Source organism: Lacerta agilis, chromosome 10, assembly GCF_009819535.1.
Source record: "Lacerta agilis isolate rLacAgi1 chromosome 10, rLacAgi1.pri, whole genome shotgun sequence".
Lineage (NCBI taxonomy): Eukaryota > Metazoa > Chordata > Lepidosauria > Squamata > Lacertidae > Lacerta > Lacerta agilis.
Genome location: NC_046321.1, coordinates 14,955,285 through 14,972,784, shown reverse-complemented (window position 1 = coordinate 14,972,784; position 17,500 = coordinate 14,955,285). Strand labels below are relative to the sequence as shown.

Below are 17,500 nucleotides of genomic sequence, written 5' to 3'. Positions count from 1 at the left end.
GCCGCGCGAGTCGTTCCCGGTCACGTAGTCCACGGCATCCCTCTCCGCTGTCGTCCTCGCGGAGTTCTTCCTGATAGGCGGCCGCTCCGCTTCCTATCTGTGAGCGGCAACCCAAAGCTCCAATCGGAGGGGAGGATCCGAGGGGGCTGGTTAAGTTCTCGCCCCTCCCACCAGCAAGACCCAGCCTGGAGCTGTTAGCAACTGTCGGCGGCCGCAGCTGCGTCAGGAACATTTGCACGGGTGCTGTCTTTGCTTTCGGCGGTCTGGCTTTCTCTTGTGCCGAGGTAACTGGTGGTCAGAGCAATTTTCAATATTGGCATGGGGATTTCAACCAGTAATGTAATGGAGTATAAATTAATGGTGCATGGCGGCAGTTTAGGCTTGCTTTGCTAGGCACCTTTTTAATTTTAGTCTTGGGCTTGGATGTTGCTCTTCCTCAGTGTATTTCTCAAACTTGCGCGGGCGGCTCTTGTTGGACTACAACTCCCATTATCCCTAGCTAGCGGGACCAGTGGTCGGGGGGGGGTGATGGGAGTTGTAGTCCAGCAACAGCTGGGTACTCAAGTTGGAGAAACACAGTGTGAGGCTTAAAAAGGATGCTGTTTGGAAGCTAGAGTTTGGAGACTTGGTCTTTAGTTCAGTGACCATTGTCATGGATGAGATTCTTGCATTGCGGGGGTGGGGCGGGGTCCACTAGATGACCCTCAAGGGTCCCTTCCAGCTCCATGGTTCTATGACAATTTGTTGTTGTTCAGTCGTTCAGTCGTGTCCGACTCTTCGTGACCCCATGGACCAGAGCACGCCAGGCACGCCTATCCTTCACCGCCTCCCGCAGTTTGGCCAAACTCATGCTAGTAGCTTCGAGAATACTGTCCAACCATCTCATCCTTTGTCGTCCCCTTCTCCTTGTGCCCTCCATCTTTCCCAACATCAGTGTCTTTTCCAGGGAGTCTTCTCTTCTCATGAGGTGGCCAAAGTACTGGAGTCTATGACAATAGGAAGCTGCTTTGCACTGAGCTAGGCCATAGGTCTAATCTAGCTCAGGACTATCTGTGTACAGGATTGAACTGACTTGCGGCCGTAAAAGGTGTGAGTGTCAGGGTGATTTATAGGTTGTTTCTGCTTGTGATCTGAGTCCGTGTTGGATCTCTGTATCCAGTGATGTATTTTTAAGTGCAATGTTGTGCCATTTTTGGTTCACCCGTAGAAACTGGTGTAAATATAGTTGGAAGTTAATGATGAACTTTTTTCCCCCAGTGCAAAATCACATGAATTGGAGAAGGAATTTTAGAATAGATTTTTTAAAAAATGTTCAAAGCTATGCTATCTGAGTAATATCAACCAACACCTTGTAAATATTCCTTTACCAGGCTTTGCTTTTGTGTGTGTAACAGCAGCTGGATTCACAAACAATTAGGGTATTGCAATTAGGTGATCATTCTGGGTTCTTCCTGCAGATTGCCTTTGATCAAACTGTTGTTTATACTTTAAAGGCTCAAGAGTAGTACAGGCATTTGACCCTTATTGGCTGGTAATCGCACCTGTTATGTAGGTCAATATGCAGCACGGGGGCTGAACTGAGAGTGGGATTGCCAGATGGAAGAAGCCTGAACATTTTATAGCTCTGTAGAAGAGATTATTTTGTCATGCAGAGTGTTGTTGTTCAGTCGTGGCCGACTCTTCGTGACCCCATGGACCAGAGCACGCCAGGCACCCCTATCCTCCACTGCAGAGTACATTTGCTTAAATTCTCTTGCCTACACCTTAAAAGGTGCAGGACCCCTGTCTAAGGCAGGGGCCAATGATTAGAGCGTTGGACCAGGACAGGGAAGAGCATTAAATTATTGGTCACTCAAAACCAGTCATTCCATTTTCGCCTGGTTTACCACATGGGGTTATTGGAAGGATAAAATGAGGGACTCAATGTCTGCTACCCTGAGCTATTTGGAGGAAGGGCAGATTAACACAACTGTTAAAAGTACTGGAGCCCTGTTCTCCTTTGCACCTGGGTTGGGAGAAGGAATAGAGAGCAACATTTGGTTCAAAAATGCCAATAGATGATAACTGCATGTGCACCAACCCCTTTCCAAACCATCCTGCCCATATATTTGTAATATTGAAGATGCCTGTCTTGTTTGTACACTGGTGTTCTTTGCAGAAACGGTTTATCCTGGATTGCCCCTGTGTTTTGTTCTCCAGGAGCCTCATGGGAACACTGGGGAGTTCTCCTTTAACCTCTTGGACAGATCAGGTGACTGGTAACAAAAAGAACACTCTCGCCTGTGTGTGCTGCATTTTAACAGAACCAATTAGTTCTTGTTTTCTGTCCTCACTAGTTTACTATGGACAGTTAGATAACTGCAGTAGTGCTGGGTGTTTCTGCAGTACTTTGAAAGCTTCCCTTTAGGATTTCCACCTTCTTTCCCCTTGAACAGCTGCAGAGAAAGCAGGAATTCAACATCAGATTTTTGTTTTATCGATGTAGAGATGTCGTGATTCTTGAAACGTCACTCGCTGTTTTTATTCTAAAGGTACAGCTTCCATGACAGAAATACGGTGATAGACCTTCTTCTGAGACTGAGCATGCCATGTGAGATGTAGAGTTATCATCTCTCTGTGGCCGTAACCTTGCACCCATTTTACAGCAGTTTAAGCAGGTGAAGTTTTTACAGAAATAACAATTTCTTCATAAAGGCACAGAAGCAGGACAACTGTAGCAGCAGTAGGAGCCTAAATACAATGCCTAAAGAGTTCCTCCAAAGAAAACTGTGTTTACTTGAACTTGAGAGGGGAAATGAAAATGGAAGCTATAGGGACCTGCCATGTTAAAGGTTAACCTTGTAGACGAACTTGGCAGGTATGACTTCTATTAATATCACTGTGAGGCTCTTAGTCAGCTGAAGGCGTTTGGATCCCTTCTCTGGGACTTCATGGCAGAAAGAGTGATACAGTACAGGAGACCATTCTGTTTCTTTCTGTATCATTCATCTGTACCGGACATGTAGTTTAACCAGTGTTTTCCAAACTTGGGTCTCTAGTTGTTGCTAGACTGCAGGTCCCATCATCCCTGACCACTGCTCCTGCTAGCTAGGGATGATGGGAGTTGTAGTCCAACAACAGCTGGTGACCCAAGTTTGTGAAACACTGACCATTTGACCAAGTTGATATCCAGTGACTGCAAGTAAGCAAGTGGTAGCTTGGCTCACAGAACATAAGCAGAAATCAACAGCAAGATGAGTGTTTGCGTGTTAACATTGCTGGATGCCTCCGCCCGGTGTCCGCATTGCCATGTAGCTGTGTGTGTTTGCCATCTCTTTCCCCTGCCCCATTTACCAGATTGCAAGTGCAATCCTATTCATGTCTACTAAGAAATGAGAATCACTAAGATTAATGGGGCTTGTTCCCAGATAAATGGGCACAGCATTGCAGCGTAAATGCCCTCACCAAAAGCTGCTATTTGTCCGGCAAGGAACAAATATACCGTATATACCCGAGTATAAGCCGACCCGAATATAAACCGAGGCACCTAATTTTCCTACAAAAACCTGGGAAAGCTTATTGACTCGAGTATAAGCCGGTTCACCCTTGCTGCTGTGGAGGAGGAGGAGGAACGAGCAGCCCGAAAGCAACCCTTTGGGCTGCTTCTTCCTCTTCTTCCTTTGCCAAGTTTGCATTTATGCGAGCAGTTCAGGAATGGAACAAGCTGCCTGGGGATAGTAAAGAACCGCCGTTCTTGTACACTTCTTAAGGAATGGTTGACTGGGGAGAGCGGGTGGCGGCTAGAGTGGAGAGAAAGGGCTTCTTTCTCGCCACCCCCACCACGCCACACCTCACTCGAGTATAAGCCGAGGGCAGCTTTTTCAGCACAAAAAATGTGCTGAAAAACTAGGCTTATACTCAAGTATATATGGTATGTAATATCATACAGGGACCATATGGGTACTGATAAATGTTTCTTTTGGAAGGCAAATAGCAGGGAGGGGAGGTGATTTAAATTGTGGATATATTGTGTGTATGAGGAGGGTTTAAAACCTCTTTCCACTCCAATCCCACACCTGGCTGCCTTCATCTAAAGGGAAGAGTTGGCAGATCCTATTCTCAGATCTCCAAAATCCACGTCTGTTGTGTCTGAATGTGTAGCTACATTCCATCTACTGTATTCCACCAATTCCCCATTGTGCAGATGGTGGTGGTAGATTAAGTCAGACCACAAAGAAATATCCCATTTCTGGATTATAGAAAATATTAGACTGTATGCCTCACCACTTCCATTAAAACTAACTAGTAGTCTTCAGAGCCTAGAAGTACTGCTTAATTTGGGAAGAAAGGGACTGAAACCTTAAGCCAATGGCAGCACACACACAAATCTCCTTTTGACGCAACTCAAATGTCTCTTAATGGGATGCCTGTTTGACAGTGGGCAGACTTGGTTTGCTTTGCGCTCCGGAGAAATTGTGGCGGCCCTGCAGCTTGGCTTCACTGGGAACTGCATGTCACAGAGAGCGCTCTGATTTTTGCAGGCAGCTGAACCTAGCGTTGGCCCAGCAGGAGGAACTGATTATGTAACAGGCCTTTCTCCCATCTCCATGCTGTTTGGGTATGAAAACTGGAAATCGAACAGCAAACAGGACTTAGGCTTTAAGCAAAGTTTGAACTTCAGAGTTGAATTGCCTGCAGTTTCTCAGAAAACAACAATATATTTATTATTTTTATGCACTAGCAAGTAGATCTAGCCCCAACTATGATTCTAGTATCATGTTGGGGATGTTGCAGGCTAGAATGCTTCTCCCTAACATGCCGGGTGCCAGTGTTCAAGGATTCATGTAATTTTGGTTTTGTTGTGTATGGAGGAGTATCCACTCATCTGAACTCACCTGAAGTGGCATAGCTTAGACACAGTTTTACCACCTCAGGGAATACTAATATTTGATTCTTCCCCCCGACCCCGATCCTAACTTCAGTCGCTTTCATTGTGTTGTTCATTTTCTCTTTTAATATTGCAGCCTACCTACAAAGTCCTTTGCCTCATATTTGTGTAGGATGAATGCATTTGCAATGGATAAGGTGAGTTTAAATTGTTTTTATCCTTATCTTGTTTTAAAGCAGATTGTTGCATGATTATTTTTTATGTGCTCTTGTCTCGTGCCTTTGTAGCTTGGCAGGTGTGTGGGATGGGTTGACCGAGCAAGCCATGATAAAGCAGTGTGGTTGGATTTGGGCAAAATGTCAGACCATACTTAAATAGAGTTATGGTTTGTAAGACGACAATAAACATAGATTAGCATCATGGGTTATTGGCAGAAAATAAACTAGGGCCAGCCCATTGACCTGGGTTCACATATTGAAACAAATCTGTAGTTAGGCTGGACCAGCGATGGTGTAGTGTTATGTGCAAACTAGGTTGTCAATGTCTAGATCGTGCACCAGCCCCATTTTGATTGCTAGCACCAGTTGATGTGGCACCCTGCTTCTTTTGGGTTTGAATTTCCATTAGGTTTGAGCATTCCTGTTAATTCGAACGCTTCTTCGGCGTTACAATTCCAGTGGTGCAGTCAGAGGGTCTATGATGAAGAAACTGTTATCAGTGAAAGGGCTGAAGAAGTGTGGTTTATTAAAAACCTGCAAAACTAAGCTGATTTATTGGGAATTAAGCTAGTTTATTTGGAAATGGTACGAGTCCTGCAGAGGTGCAAATGAGTCTCAAAGCAGCAGAAAAACAAGCACAAAAAAATGTCCTTGCTCAACAGCTGTATTTTTGAGATATGGAGAAAGAGGGTCACGCCCACCGACCTTCTCCCAGCAGTAAACAAGCTCTATTAGAAATACCTGTTGTATAAGGGGTATCCTAATATGGGCAGGTTCTAGTCAATGTATTGAGCCCTCTTCAGGGATTTAAAAGGTCTCAAACTTAGGAAGGAGATGGGAGCATGGAGCATGGACAGTCCAAACACACCAGGAGGGGCTGCTCCATATTGTTGCTTGTTGCAAGGTTGCCAACTGTTAAGTTGTATGTACTTCAAAGCCCCGTTCAGACCTTCCTGCTCATTGTGGGAGCAGGTGTGCGCACACACACCACCCAAACACACACAAACCTCCTTCACGGGTTGAATCTCAGATGTTCTTTTTGAACACTTGAAAAATGGCTACTGTGGGATGAAAATATGGCACTGCCTCCACACTTTTGAATCTTGGAACTGGCATTGTTTCCCCATATCACTCAGAAGAAGAAGAGTTTGGATTTGATATCCCGCTTTATCACTACCCTAAGGAGTCTCAAAGCGGCTAACATTCTCCTTTCCCTTCCTCCCCCACAACAAACACTCTGTGAGGTGAGTGGGGCTGAGAGACTTCAGAGAAGTGTGACTAGCCCAAGGTCACCCAGCAGCTGCATGTGGAGGAGTGGAGACACGAACCCGGTTCCCCAGATTACGAGTCTACCCCTCTTAACCACTACACCACACTGGCTCTCTAACCCTAACCCTAACCCTAACCCTAACCCTAACCCTAACCCTAACCCTAACCCTAACCCTAACCCTCAGACCTTGTATGTTATCTCACTGGTCCCAGACAACTAGGTGCCACTTCTGCTGTGCTGCTGCATCACATGGTAGCTTCTGTGCACCATAATGGCAGAGGCCAGGTCCCTGCACGTCTGAATTGAATCTGGACATGTCTGCTGCCTTGCGGGATATCTTTGGGAGAAGGAAAGGCTAAGGAGTAAACCCTACACAAATCCGGAGCGGAATCCCTAGGACGGTTGGGTGGCACTTTGTATGTCTCCTTCCAGCAACCCCTGCAGCCCAGCTGGTGCCAAATGTATTGCTCTGCTTTCCTTTGGACCACATCAGCGAGGCCAAGGAGGGTAGTCCTTGTTGTCTGGGCAGCCCAGGACCTCCATACACACTGCCCAGTCTTGCGCCCCGGGGAGGTCACTTCGATGCTGCAAACCCAGTGGTTTGACTTCACCCCCGGAGGCACACTCCATTGCCTCTCAAGACAGACGGGTGCCATCAACAAATGATTAGGTATGTTTAATACTGTAGCCTTTGAGATTTATATAATGTCCTGAATTGAGCTAGAGGCACATGATGGACTTGAGGGCACGGAGGTAGGGATCTTATTCAAAAGCAATATAGACAGCTGTGTTTGCTTGAATACACTTTTGTGTGTGTGTGTGTGTGTGTGTGTGGAACTGGAAGAGAGTCTAGGTAAGTTGTATAAGGATAGAGCAACGGATTACAAAATGTAATTGATATGTTTGTATTAGATTGTGGATAACCAGGAGTAAATAGAAATTACAGGGCATGGGAGGATTGACTGGAAAGGAGATAACATGGTAAGATTTTCATATGTGCATGAGAAGGAATTTGATAGATCAGGAGATGCACATCGCTGGTTTCAATACGCAATCCTGCATTTGCCAATTTGAGTGCCAGGTTTCATTGGGTGTGTGTTGCAGGTATTGTTAGACCGCAAGGAACTTTAATTGTGTCATCCTAGGTTGTCTTCTGCAACATGCACATTGAGCATGTTGTCGCTGATTGGATGGAACAACCTTCCCCAACCTGGTGCCCTCGGTTTTGGGCTGAGGGGAGTTGTAGTCCAAAACATCTGGACAGCACTACAAACCAATTACCCCCTCCCCCAAACACAGCTGAAGTTTCTGAAGCATCTTCAGAGGCAGCCCTACATATGACGCATTGCAGTAATCAAACCTATAGGTTACCAAAGCGTAGACAACAGTGGTCTCACTGTCCAGATAGGGGCACAACTGGGCCACTAGCTGAAGCTGGGGGGAGGCACTCTGCAGCAGCAGAGGACCCAGAAGTACCCCCAAGCTACATACCCTCTCCTTCAGAGGGAGTGTAACCCCACCAAGAGCAGGCAACCTCCCAGCTATCCGGTCTAGCAAACCACCCACTAACCGTGCTTCTAGCACTAGTCTTCAATTTACATGTAGCACTGGCTGAACGTATCAGTAATCGCCATTGCTGTGCTTGAGCTGAGAGTGCAGTGGAGGGAATGCCCAATGTTCTTCTACATGTTACAGAATGGTGGATGAGCTGCCTTCATCTCTCATTGCTGAAAATCTAATCGGGCAACTCGTGACAAGATTCTGTGGATCCCCAGGGATCCCCACAACACAGTGACCCAAAGCGTTTGACCTGTGTGTTCCATCTCTTTATTAGATGGTCTATCATTAGATGCTACTCCTGTCGCAAACCCAAGGAAGTTGCAGCCAAAATGGCCAAGTACAAACTGATCCTGCTGAGGCACGGCGAAGGGGCCTGGAACAAAGAGAACCGCTTCTGCAGCTGGGTGGACCAGAAGCTGAGCAGCGACGGGATAAAAGAGGCTCAGAACTGCGGCAGGCACCTCAAAGCTCTTGGCATTGAGTTCGACCTTGTGTTTACATCCATCCTGAGCCGCTCTATTCAGACTGCCTGGCATGTGCTGGAGCAGATGGGGCAGGAGTGGGTCACCACTGAATCTTCCTGGAGGCTGAATGAGCGGCACTACGGCGCCCTGATAGGCCTCAACAGGGCAGAGATGGCGCTGAACCACGGCGAAGAGCAGGTGAAAAGGTGGAGGAGGAGCTACGACGTCACCCCGCCTCCCATCACCGAGTCCCACCTTTACTACCACGAGATCTACAACGATCGCAGGTATAAGCACTGCGACGTACCGCTGGAGAAACTCCCGAGGGCAGAAAGCTTGAAAGAAGTGCTTGATAGACTCCTTCCCTATTGGAACGAGAGGATAGCTCCGGAGGTGAAGAGGGGCAAGACGGTCTTAATTTCTGCTCACGGGAACAGCACACGCGCTTTGCTGAAACATTTGGAAGGTAATGTTGTGCTATAAACATTGTGGACCATCCTGTCTCCTTTGGCTATTTGTTCTCATTCTCTCTCTCTCTCTCTCTCTTAAATTAAAAAGGGCACATTTATACTAATAGTTTTATAGCAGTTTTAACTGTTCTTGTGGCTTCTCTCGAAAAATCTTGAGGCTCCTAGGTCAGCAAGCATCCTGAGAATTCTCTGTTACAGACCTCTTGGAGGACTGCCTTTCCCTGGTTCCCTAGAGGGAAGGGCTGCCCATTGCGTTTCTTTGTCCGTAGTGTGGATAAGTTCGTAGAGCAGGAATGGGGAAATTTGTGGCCTTCACAAGTTCCATTGGCTTTCTTCTGCATGTTCCAGCAATCAAGGGTGATTGGATGTGGGAGTCCAACAGCCTTTGGAGGGCCACCGGTTCCTCACCCCTGCTTTAGGAAACAAAATGCCGTATACGCTTCTTTAGCCTTGCGAGCTAGCCAGCCAGATGGCCGTTGCTGACAACCTCTAGAGCATTCTCGAGTTTGGAGAGTTATTTACAGCGATCCTTGCCTTCGCCATCTTCCCAAGAAATATGTGGGCCTAAGTTATGCGGCGGGAGCTTGTGTTGCGTGTGTCTTTCGTGATGTTCTGACAGCCAAGCCTTTGCCCTCTGCCCTGCTCTCCAGCCCAGGAGACAAATGGCGAAAACAACCAAGGCCCAGGAGGCTGAATATGTACAGCGTGCTTGTCGTTTGGCTTGTGGCACTCCCGGAAACCACTGGAGCTGGTGCCACGTTTTCCTTTTGCGTGCGATATTTCCCCGTGACCGACTGATGAAAACGAAACGTTCGTATTTAGAAATGGCTTATTCAAACAGACCTCGCGGGAACAATGTTTCCCAATATCAGGCCTTTCCCAATACCAAACCTACCCATTGATTGCCAACAAAACATGCAGGCCTCATTCTCGCAGGTGTCAGCCAGTTCCTCAGAAGGCTGAGGGGGTGGACGTTGGTTATTAATGCGTCTAGGCTATTGCCAGACTTGGAGAAGGCCTTTTCAACAGAGGTGACTCCAAGTCTGGAGGCCTCTATAAATCAAAGCGACGTATCCTCATGTACTCCTTCGGTCCCTGCCCAAGCTATAGGCTGTAATACCTGATCTGACATTAGGTAACATTGCAGAAATAGGAGGTTGTTGTAAAAGTTGCACAGTTCACTTTGCTTGCTTGCTTCTGAGGCAGCCTGCACTACACTCTGACGTGACCTGTCGTCAGGAAGTTCTCCCCGATGCTTAGCCTGCACCCCCATTCTTCTAATTTGAACCTACTGGCTTCATAGAATCGCAGAGTGGGAAAGGACCCCATGGCTCACCTAGTCCAACCCCCTGCAATGCAGGAATCTCATCAAAGTCATCTTTATCACCCTACGCTTATCAGAAAATATGGTATAAAGCAGAGGCCTTTCTGGACCAATTGGGGGAGAAATTTTTGATAGGCCAGTGTCAATAGGAGGAGATTTCAGTGCAAGAATTGGTAGAGAAAGAGAAGAACAATCTAAGTGAGAAGGAAGTTAGACTTGCAGAGATTAACCAGTTAAACTTTGTTGCTTAGTTTTGGAGCTAGTAACTTCTGTGAACTTGCTTGCAAGGCTGATGCCTCCCCTTATTTTTGTGCTTTCCTTCCAAGAACCTTTTTCATTTGGAGCAGGTAGGGTGGGAAAGGCAGAATGTTCTAAAAAGACCAAACCAGGCCCAGTAAATGGTGTGTAATGTAGATGTGCCATTACATAGACATATGCTTCTCAGGTAGCTCAGTCGGTAGAGCACAAGACTCTTAGTCTCAGGGTCGTGCGTTCGAGCCCCACATTGGGCAGAAAAGATTCCTGCATTGCAAGGGGTTGGACCAGATGACCCATGTGGTCTCTTCCAACTCTACAGTTCCACGATTCTATGATTTCCTGTTGCATCCGAGCAGGCAATGTGGACTTAATTGCTTTTGCTCAGCTGAAAATTTTGGTATGCTGAAAATTGCTGGGGCCACAACCCAAAGAGAAATAGATGCACAAGTCACACGAAAGGTCAACCGTCTTGTGTTACGAGTTGTGTAAAGTAACCAGACCCTGGCCTTAGTTGACATTCATGTTGCCCTCCAGCGTGTCGTCATAGAAGTTGCCTGGTACAGACTTTCCATGTTTCGCTCACACTTTGAGGAGGCAAGGCAAGGCAGGAAAGAGTCCTAGGTTATCCAAGGCCCTTCAGTTTATTTATTTAAATATTTGTAAACTGTTCTTCCATTAAAAAAGAAAACATAGCAAGGCAGTGTGCAACACACACACACACACACACACACACACACACTGACTCTACAATAACACCCACAAAGGTATCTGAAGAAGTGTGCATGCACACAAAAGCTCATACCAAGAACAAACAAACTTAGTTGGTCTCTAAGGTGCTACTGGAAGGAATTTTTTTATTTTTTATTTTGTTTTGATCCACAAAGGCTAGGTGTTAAAAAAGAGATCACGTTCAAAAGGCCTGTCAGAGCTGTCTAGGTTTCAAAAGATGTCTGAAAGAAGACAGCGAAGACTCCTGCCAGGCTTATTGTCAGGCAAAGTGTCCCACAGGACCTGCCATGCTAAAACTTTGACCCCTGGTAAAGACCGACCAACCCTCAGGGACTGCCAGAGTGCCCCAACCTCTTTCTCCATCTCTTGAAACAAATCTGAAATTGTTATCCTTTCAAGAGAAACCTTTGGAAGTGCATTGCTCAGTGATGTATAATACTCTACTGAAGGAAAGGAGTGCTGTGTTGGAAAGATGGGGATGCTTGTGTTTGAAATGGCACGATGACTGCTCCCTATTCTAATTCCTGTCTGGAATGCTCTCCACAGAAAGGCTCGCCTGGCACCATCTTTACATGTCTTTAGGCACCAGGCAAAAACATTTCCCTTTACCCAGGGCCTATGGGATAAATATTCTATGGCCTGTGAAAGTGTGGGGAAGTGAACTGTTAGTTTTGATGATTATTTTACTATTAGGCTGCCTGACATCATTTTTAATATGTCTTTAATATGATGTTCTGTAATGTGTTTTTAATGGGATCTTATGAAAAAGGGTGGTATATAAATTGAAATAATAATAATAATAATAATAATAATAATAAAGGTAAAGGGACCCCTGACCATTAGGTCCAGTCATGGACGACTCTGGGGTTGCTGCGCTCATCTCGCTCTATAGGTCGAGGGAGCTGGCACTTGTCCGCAGACAGTTGTTCCGGGTCATGTGGCCAGCATGACTAAGCTGCTTCTGGCAAATCAGAGCAGCGCACGGAAACAGCGTTTACCTTCCCACCGGAGTGGTACCCATTTATCTACTTGCACTTGACGTGCTTTCTAACTGCTAGGTGGGCAGAAGCTGGGACCGAACAACGGGAGCTCACCTCATCACGAGGATTCAAACCGCCGACCTTCTGATCGGCAAGCCCTAGGCTCTGTGGTATAGACCACAGCGCCACCCACGTCATAATAAACAAACAAACAAACGGCCTACTTTTTTTTTTTAAGAAGGCTCTGAATGGTTCATCTGGAGGCAGGGACTGTCTCCCCCACCCCGGATCCCCATGATAGCTGCCCATTGTTCTGGGGAACAATCAAGGGCAACCTACTAAGCATCGTTCTGCATGAAATGAAGTATTCTTCCAGGTTATATGATCTTCACTAGATTTTGAAAGTTTGGTAAATAGGATGAGACTTCATGGCAGCTTAGGCCCAGGAGCCTCCCATGAACCAAGCACAAGAGGCACACGTAAACATTCCATTATTTCCTCCTCTGCAGGCATCTCTGATGAGGACATAGTCAATGTGACTCTGCCCACTGGCGTCCCAGTTCTCCTGGAGCTTGATGAGGATCTACGCTCGCTTGGCCCGCACCAGTTCATTGGCGACCAAGAGGCAATCCAAGCTGCCATCAAGAAAGTGGAAGATCAAGGCAAAGCCAAGCCCACTCTTGAGAAATGAAAGACTGCTTATGCAAAATGCTCCCCCATTTACCTCTTATCGTGTGCAGGAAAAGGGTAGCGCTTTGTGGTTGCCCTGTGAGGACTTGCTTAAGTTCCCAGTAAGTGGTAGATTTTTAGCATTTTAGCACACCATTTTTGGTTATTCCTTATTTCCTTCTAGCAGCTGTGTTGGATCCTGCTACAAGTAACAGTGAATTTTGTTTGAACAACAGAAAGCTGTTGTTATAAACTTTCCATATCCTTTGTATAAGTCTTACACTATTGGAGAAGGCCAGAGCAAGAACCGGTATTCTGAAGATTGGTGTGTGCTATATATATATGATTTTAACCTAGGCCTCAAGTGATATTTACAAGTTTTCAGGTTCACAGATGCTAAACAGCTACATAATTATTTAATTTAGAATACCCGCTCCCTACCTCCCGAATTTTTCTCCCCACTGTTTGCAATTCGACAACTTCTGGTATAGCATTAATCTCTGTTAAACTGATTGGTGTGATTTTTGATGCATTTGATGCATGTTGTTTTGAATAAAGGCCTTATATTTTTACAGGCATCAAAATGCTCACATTGGCTGAATTTTCCCAAGTTTTACTTCCCATGTTGGAGAGGACCATTTAAAAAACGAATCCCAGTTAGACTTGACCCATACGCAGTAATGAAGGGTGAATGTTGATGGTACCACTTCAAAATCTCATTTTTTATTTTATTTTTTAAGATTTATGTTCTAAATTTTGCTTTGGATGTCAGGACATAAGTTGTGCTCTAGGGAGAATGGGCAGTTTCCAACGAAGTGATGCACAAGGTGCACAAAGGAGCTTCCTCTTGCTGCACACTCCACATGCCATCCTCAATCTGCTCCGGAGGGTTAAGGAAACTTGGATAATTTTTTTTTTTTGAGAGGGGCATGCAAGCAGGAAGAGGAGATAGAGGGGAAATTCCATTGCACAGAAGTTCTTTCATTCCCGGGCCAGCAGCTCCTATACATTGTACCCTGTAGGAATGCTATAGGAACAGTTGTGGGGTTGGTGGCGTATTAGTCCAAAAGACCTGAAGACTTACCAGCTTTGTGAAGTCTGAACTACTGGAACATGCAAATGTAAACTGATGCTGTCCAGTAGAATGTTCTCGGGACAGTCAGGGCTGTGTTGAGTATTCAGTTTTTAAACAGTTGTGTATCACTTTTCCAGGTTCAAACAGAACATAGAATACTAATCTGTTTTAAGTACAGAACTATGTAAAACAATCACAGTCAATTAACAAATAGAAGGAAGCTCAGAAAGGGGAAGGATCTACAATCCCATTGATCATCGCAGCCAGTTGTTTAATTCCAGTATTTTCCTCTCTTCTGGGGTCACGACCTTCCAACAGGAAGCAGTGATAAAATAGCCTCCGGTGCCCCCAGTGTCCTACAACTTCCCCTCTAATAGACCCTTGCACTACATGAGACCCTCTGTCAGCATTTGTAAGCACAAATGCTTTTGTTTATATATATTAGAAACTTTGAAGACATTGCAGAGTTGTATCCTTGACAGGGTAGGGTTTCAGGGGAGAACTGTGGGGGAGAGATCTAAAATAATGTGCACTACTTGTTTGCTTATCCAAACTGAACTGCTTTTTTTGCACCTGTACAAGTGACAAATATAATTCAGTTTGCACATACAAAATGCTATCTCTGTGTGTATTCATCTTTGTGAAACAAGCAAGCAACTGTTACTACAGTAACTTCTTTCATTTGTTCCTTCCCTTTCTTCCATCTTGGAATCTGAAGCGGAGTTTACAGGGTACCTCAGCAGTCTCCGATCCAAGCACTGTTTAGGCCCAGTCCTGGTTGGTTTTAGCAAGATTGTTGTGTGATGTGCCTTCAGATCAAATCCTGATAATGACAAATATATGTAAGGGATGAGGTGAGGAGCAACATTTTGTTAACAGGCCCTACTTGTGGTGGTATTTTATTTATCACCAGAGCTTATTGCCCACTTTACTAAGGTGGCATACAAATTAAACCTACTAAAGACAAATCACATCAGGCCTGGGAAAATGTAGTTTTCACCTAGCACCAAAAAGAAAGACCACACCAGGAGAGCTTCTCTGGTAAGAGAGTTCCAACATGTGGTGCCACCACTGAGAAGGCCTTGTCTGTGATCACAACTCATCTTAACTTCAGAACAAGGGGCAGGACCTCTGAGGTTGATCTCAATAAACGGACATATTATATTGGAGCAGACAGTTCTTTAGGTAACTCCTGAAACATAAACTTTTGGTCATTCTTGTGGAATTGCTGGGTCTAATCACACATGTTTACATGACATATTGGCTTTAATTCAGGAGTGGGTAACTGATGGCTTTCCAGCTGTTGTTGGACTAAATCCCTTGTCAGCCCCAGCCAGCTTGGCCACAATAGTCAGGAATGATGGGACCTGTGCTCTGGCAATATTTGGGAGGTGCATAGGTTCCCTACTCCTACTTTAATTGCAAACACCCACACAAAATATTGCAATGGGAACTGCGGCCTGAGCATTGTTGAAACAGCGATTAGGGACAAATCTAGCACGTGGCAGAGAATGCAGATTTGCTGGAAAGAGCACAGGAAGTCATAAAGCAGCCAGGGCCATTGCTCCGAAAGAGTGCTGTCCTATTTACAGCCACCACAATCTCTAGGTGAATTACAAAATACAAAGGAACAGCAGAGGGAGCTGGAGTTTGGGGATTATTCTTTCTCCCACCAGCAAAAGGGAAAAAGTTGCAACAGCCCAGGTGTCGACAGAGAAGGGAATGCATGGATGAAAACAGACAATCACAAGTTTGCGTTTTTATTTATCATCCTACCCCTCACATCCTATTTTCTCCCCTCTTTTTAGGAAGTGCGGGTGAGCTTACATAGAGATCTCGGGTAGTCTTCCATCCAGGCACTAATAAGGCCTGTTTGGTTGTAACAATATGGTAGCACCAGAATCCAGCAGACCACTGCCTGGGGTTATGTTTTAAGAATATGAGACGAGCCCTGGTGAATTAAAACAAAGACTCTGCAGTCTGGCATCCTGTCCTCAAGCTGGCTAGCCAGATGCACTCTGGTCCTGCTTGCGGGTTTCCCATAGGCAGCAGCGCCCTCCCCACTTGGCAATTTCCAACAACTGCCCTATGCTGCCTCTGACAGGGTGGGTAGAACTTCGCCATCATAGCTAGTGGCCACTGACTGCCTCACCCACCACAAATTTGTCTAATCCCATTAAAGCCTTCCCAGTTGGTAGCCATCGCTACATATTGCAGGAATCATTTTGCTGGTTATTTGTAATTGCCTGGAAACCTAACCAAGTATTTGTAATATTTTTCACCCAAAGTTACCAAAATAAACCAATCATGCAAACCAGGGGTGATTTTTAAAATTTCACTTAAATATTCACTAGATTTTTATTCAGTCTTCCTCCGAGGAATACAGGGGTGTGTGTGCATGCATGCATGTATGTGTGTGCCTATTCTCACAATACAGTGGTACCTCGCAAGACAAATGCCTCGCACAATGAAAAACTCGCTAGACGAAAGGCATTCGCTAACGAAAGGGTGACTCGCAAGACGAATTTTTCTATGGACATGCTTCGCAAGACGAAAATTTCAATGCATTCCTATGGGAATTAAATTCCTATGCATTCCTATGGTCGTGCTTCGCAAGACGAATTTTTCGCAATACGAAACGACTCGCGGAACGAATTAATTTCGTCTTGCGAGGCACCACTGTAACCCTTTAAGGTAGGTTAGGCATAGCGTGTGACTGGCGCTAGCCCAAGGGCCTGCAGAAATCTTTGTGACTGTGTTGGGTCTCCCGGACCCCACACTATCCAATGTACCACACAACCTCTGGCTTTGCAGGGCTAGATGAATGGGCCAGAACAGGTAATAATAATAATAATAATATTTATTATTTGTACCCCGCCCATCTGGCTGGATTTCCCCAGCCACTCTGGGCGGCTTCCAACAGAAATCAAATACAAAAATATCAAACATTAAAAACTTCCCTAAAAAGGGCTGCCTTCAGGTTTTTTCTGAATGTCAGGTAGTTGTTTATTTCCCTGACCTGTGATGGGAGGGCGTTCCACAGGGCGGGCGCCACTACCGAGAAGGCCCTCTGCCTGGTTCCCTGTAGTTTTGCTTCTCGCAGTGAGGGAACCGACAGAAGGCCCTCGGCGCTGGATCTCAGTGTCCGGGCTGAATGATGGGGGTGGAGACGCTCCTTCAGGTATACAGGACCGAGGCCGTTTAGGGCTTTAAAGGTCAGCACCAACACTTTGAATTGTGCTCGGAAACGTACTGGGAGCCAATGTAGATCTCTCAGGACCGGTGTTATGTGGTCCCGGCGGCCACTCCCAGTCACCAGTCTAGCTGCCGCATTTTGGATTAATTGCAGTTTCCGGGTCACCTTCAAAGGTACTTTGTGAACTCGTCGTTTTGAATGGCTGGGTGAAAATTGGCATGGAGCGATGCCCTCGGAGGAACTTTGATAGCTGCTCTCCAACTCTGCAAGTTCACCGAAGCCCAAATAAAAGTGCGCCCCAAAGGCAGAGCAAGACATTTATTCAAGCAAAGGTTTCAGTGCCAGGGAGGAGCAGAGGGTTGTTCAGCAGCACATTGAGGCTGCTGTTTTATTTTGAATTCTCAAAAGAAACTGAGTGCA

General features: G+C 45.8%; 1 protein-coding gene across 1 annotated transcript; it reads left to right on the top strand.

The window, feature by feature from the left end:
* The first annotated feature begins 223 nt into the window (after positions 1-223).
* BPGM (bisphosphoglycerate mutase) lies at positions 224-14,503 on the top strand. The gene is made up of 4 exons (XM_033162272.1): positions 224-284; positions 5,004-5,064; positions 8,190-8,845; positions 12,650-14,503. Exons 2-4 carry the CDS (start codon positions 5,045-5,047, stop codon positions 12,829-12,831), a joined length of 858 nt encoding a protein of 285 aa, XP_033018163.1. The 5' UTR covers positions 224-284; positions 5,004-5,044; the 3' UTR covers positions 12,832-14,503.
* Positions 14,504-17,500: the final 2,997 nt, after the last annotated feature.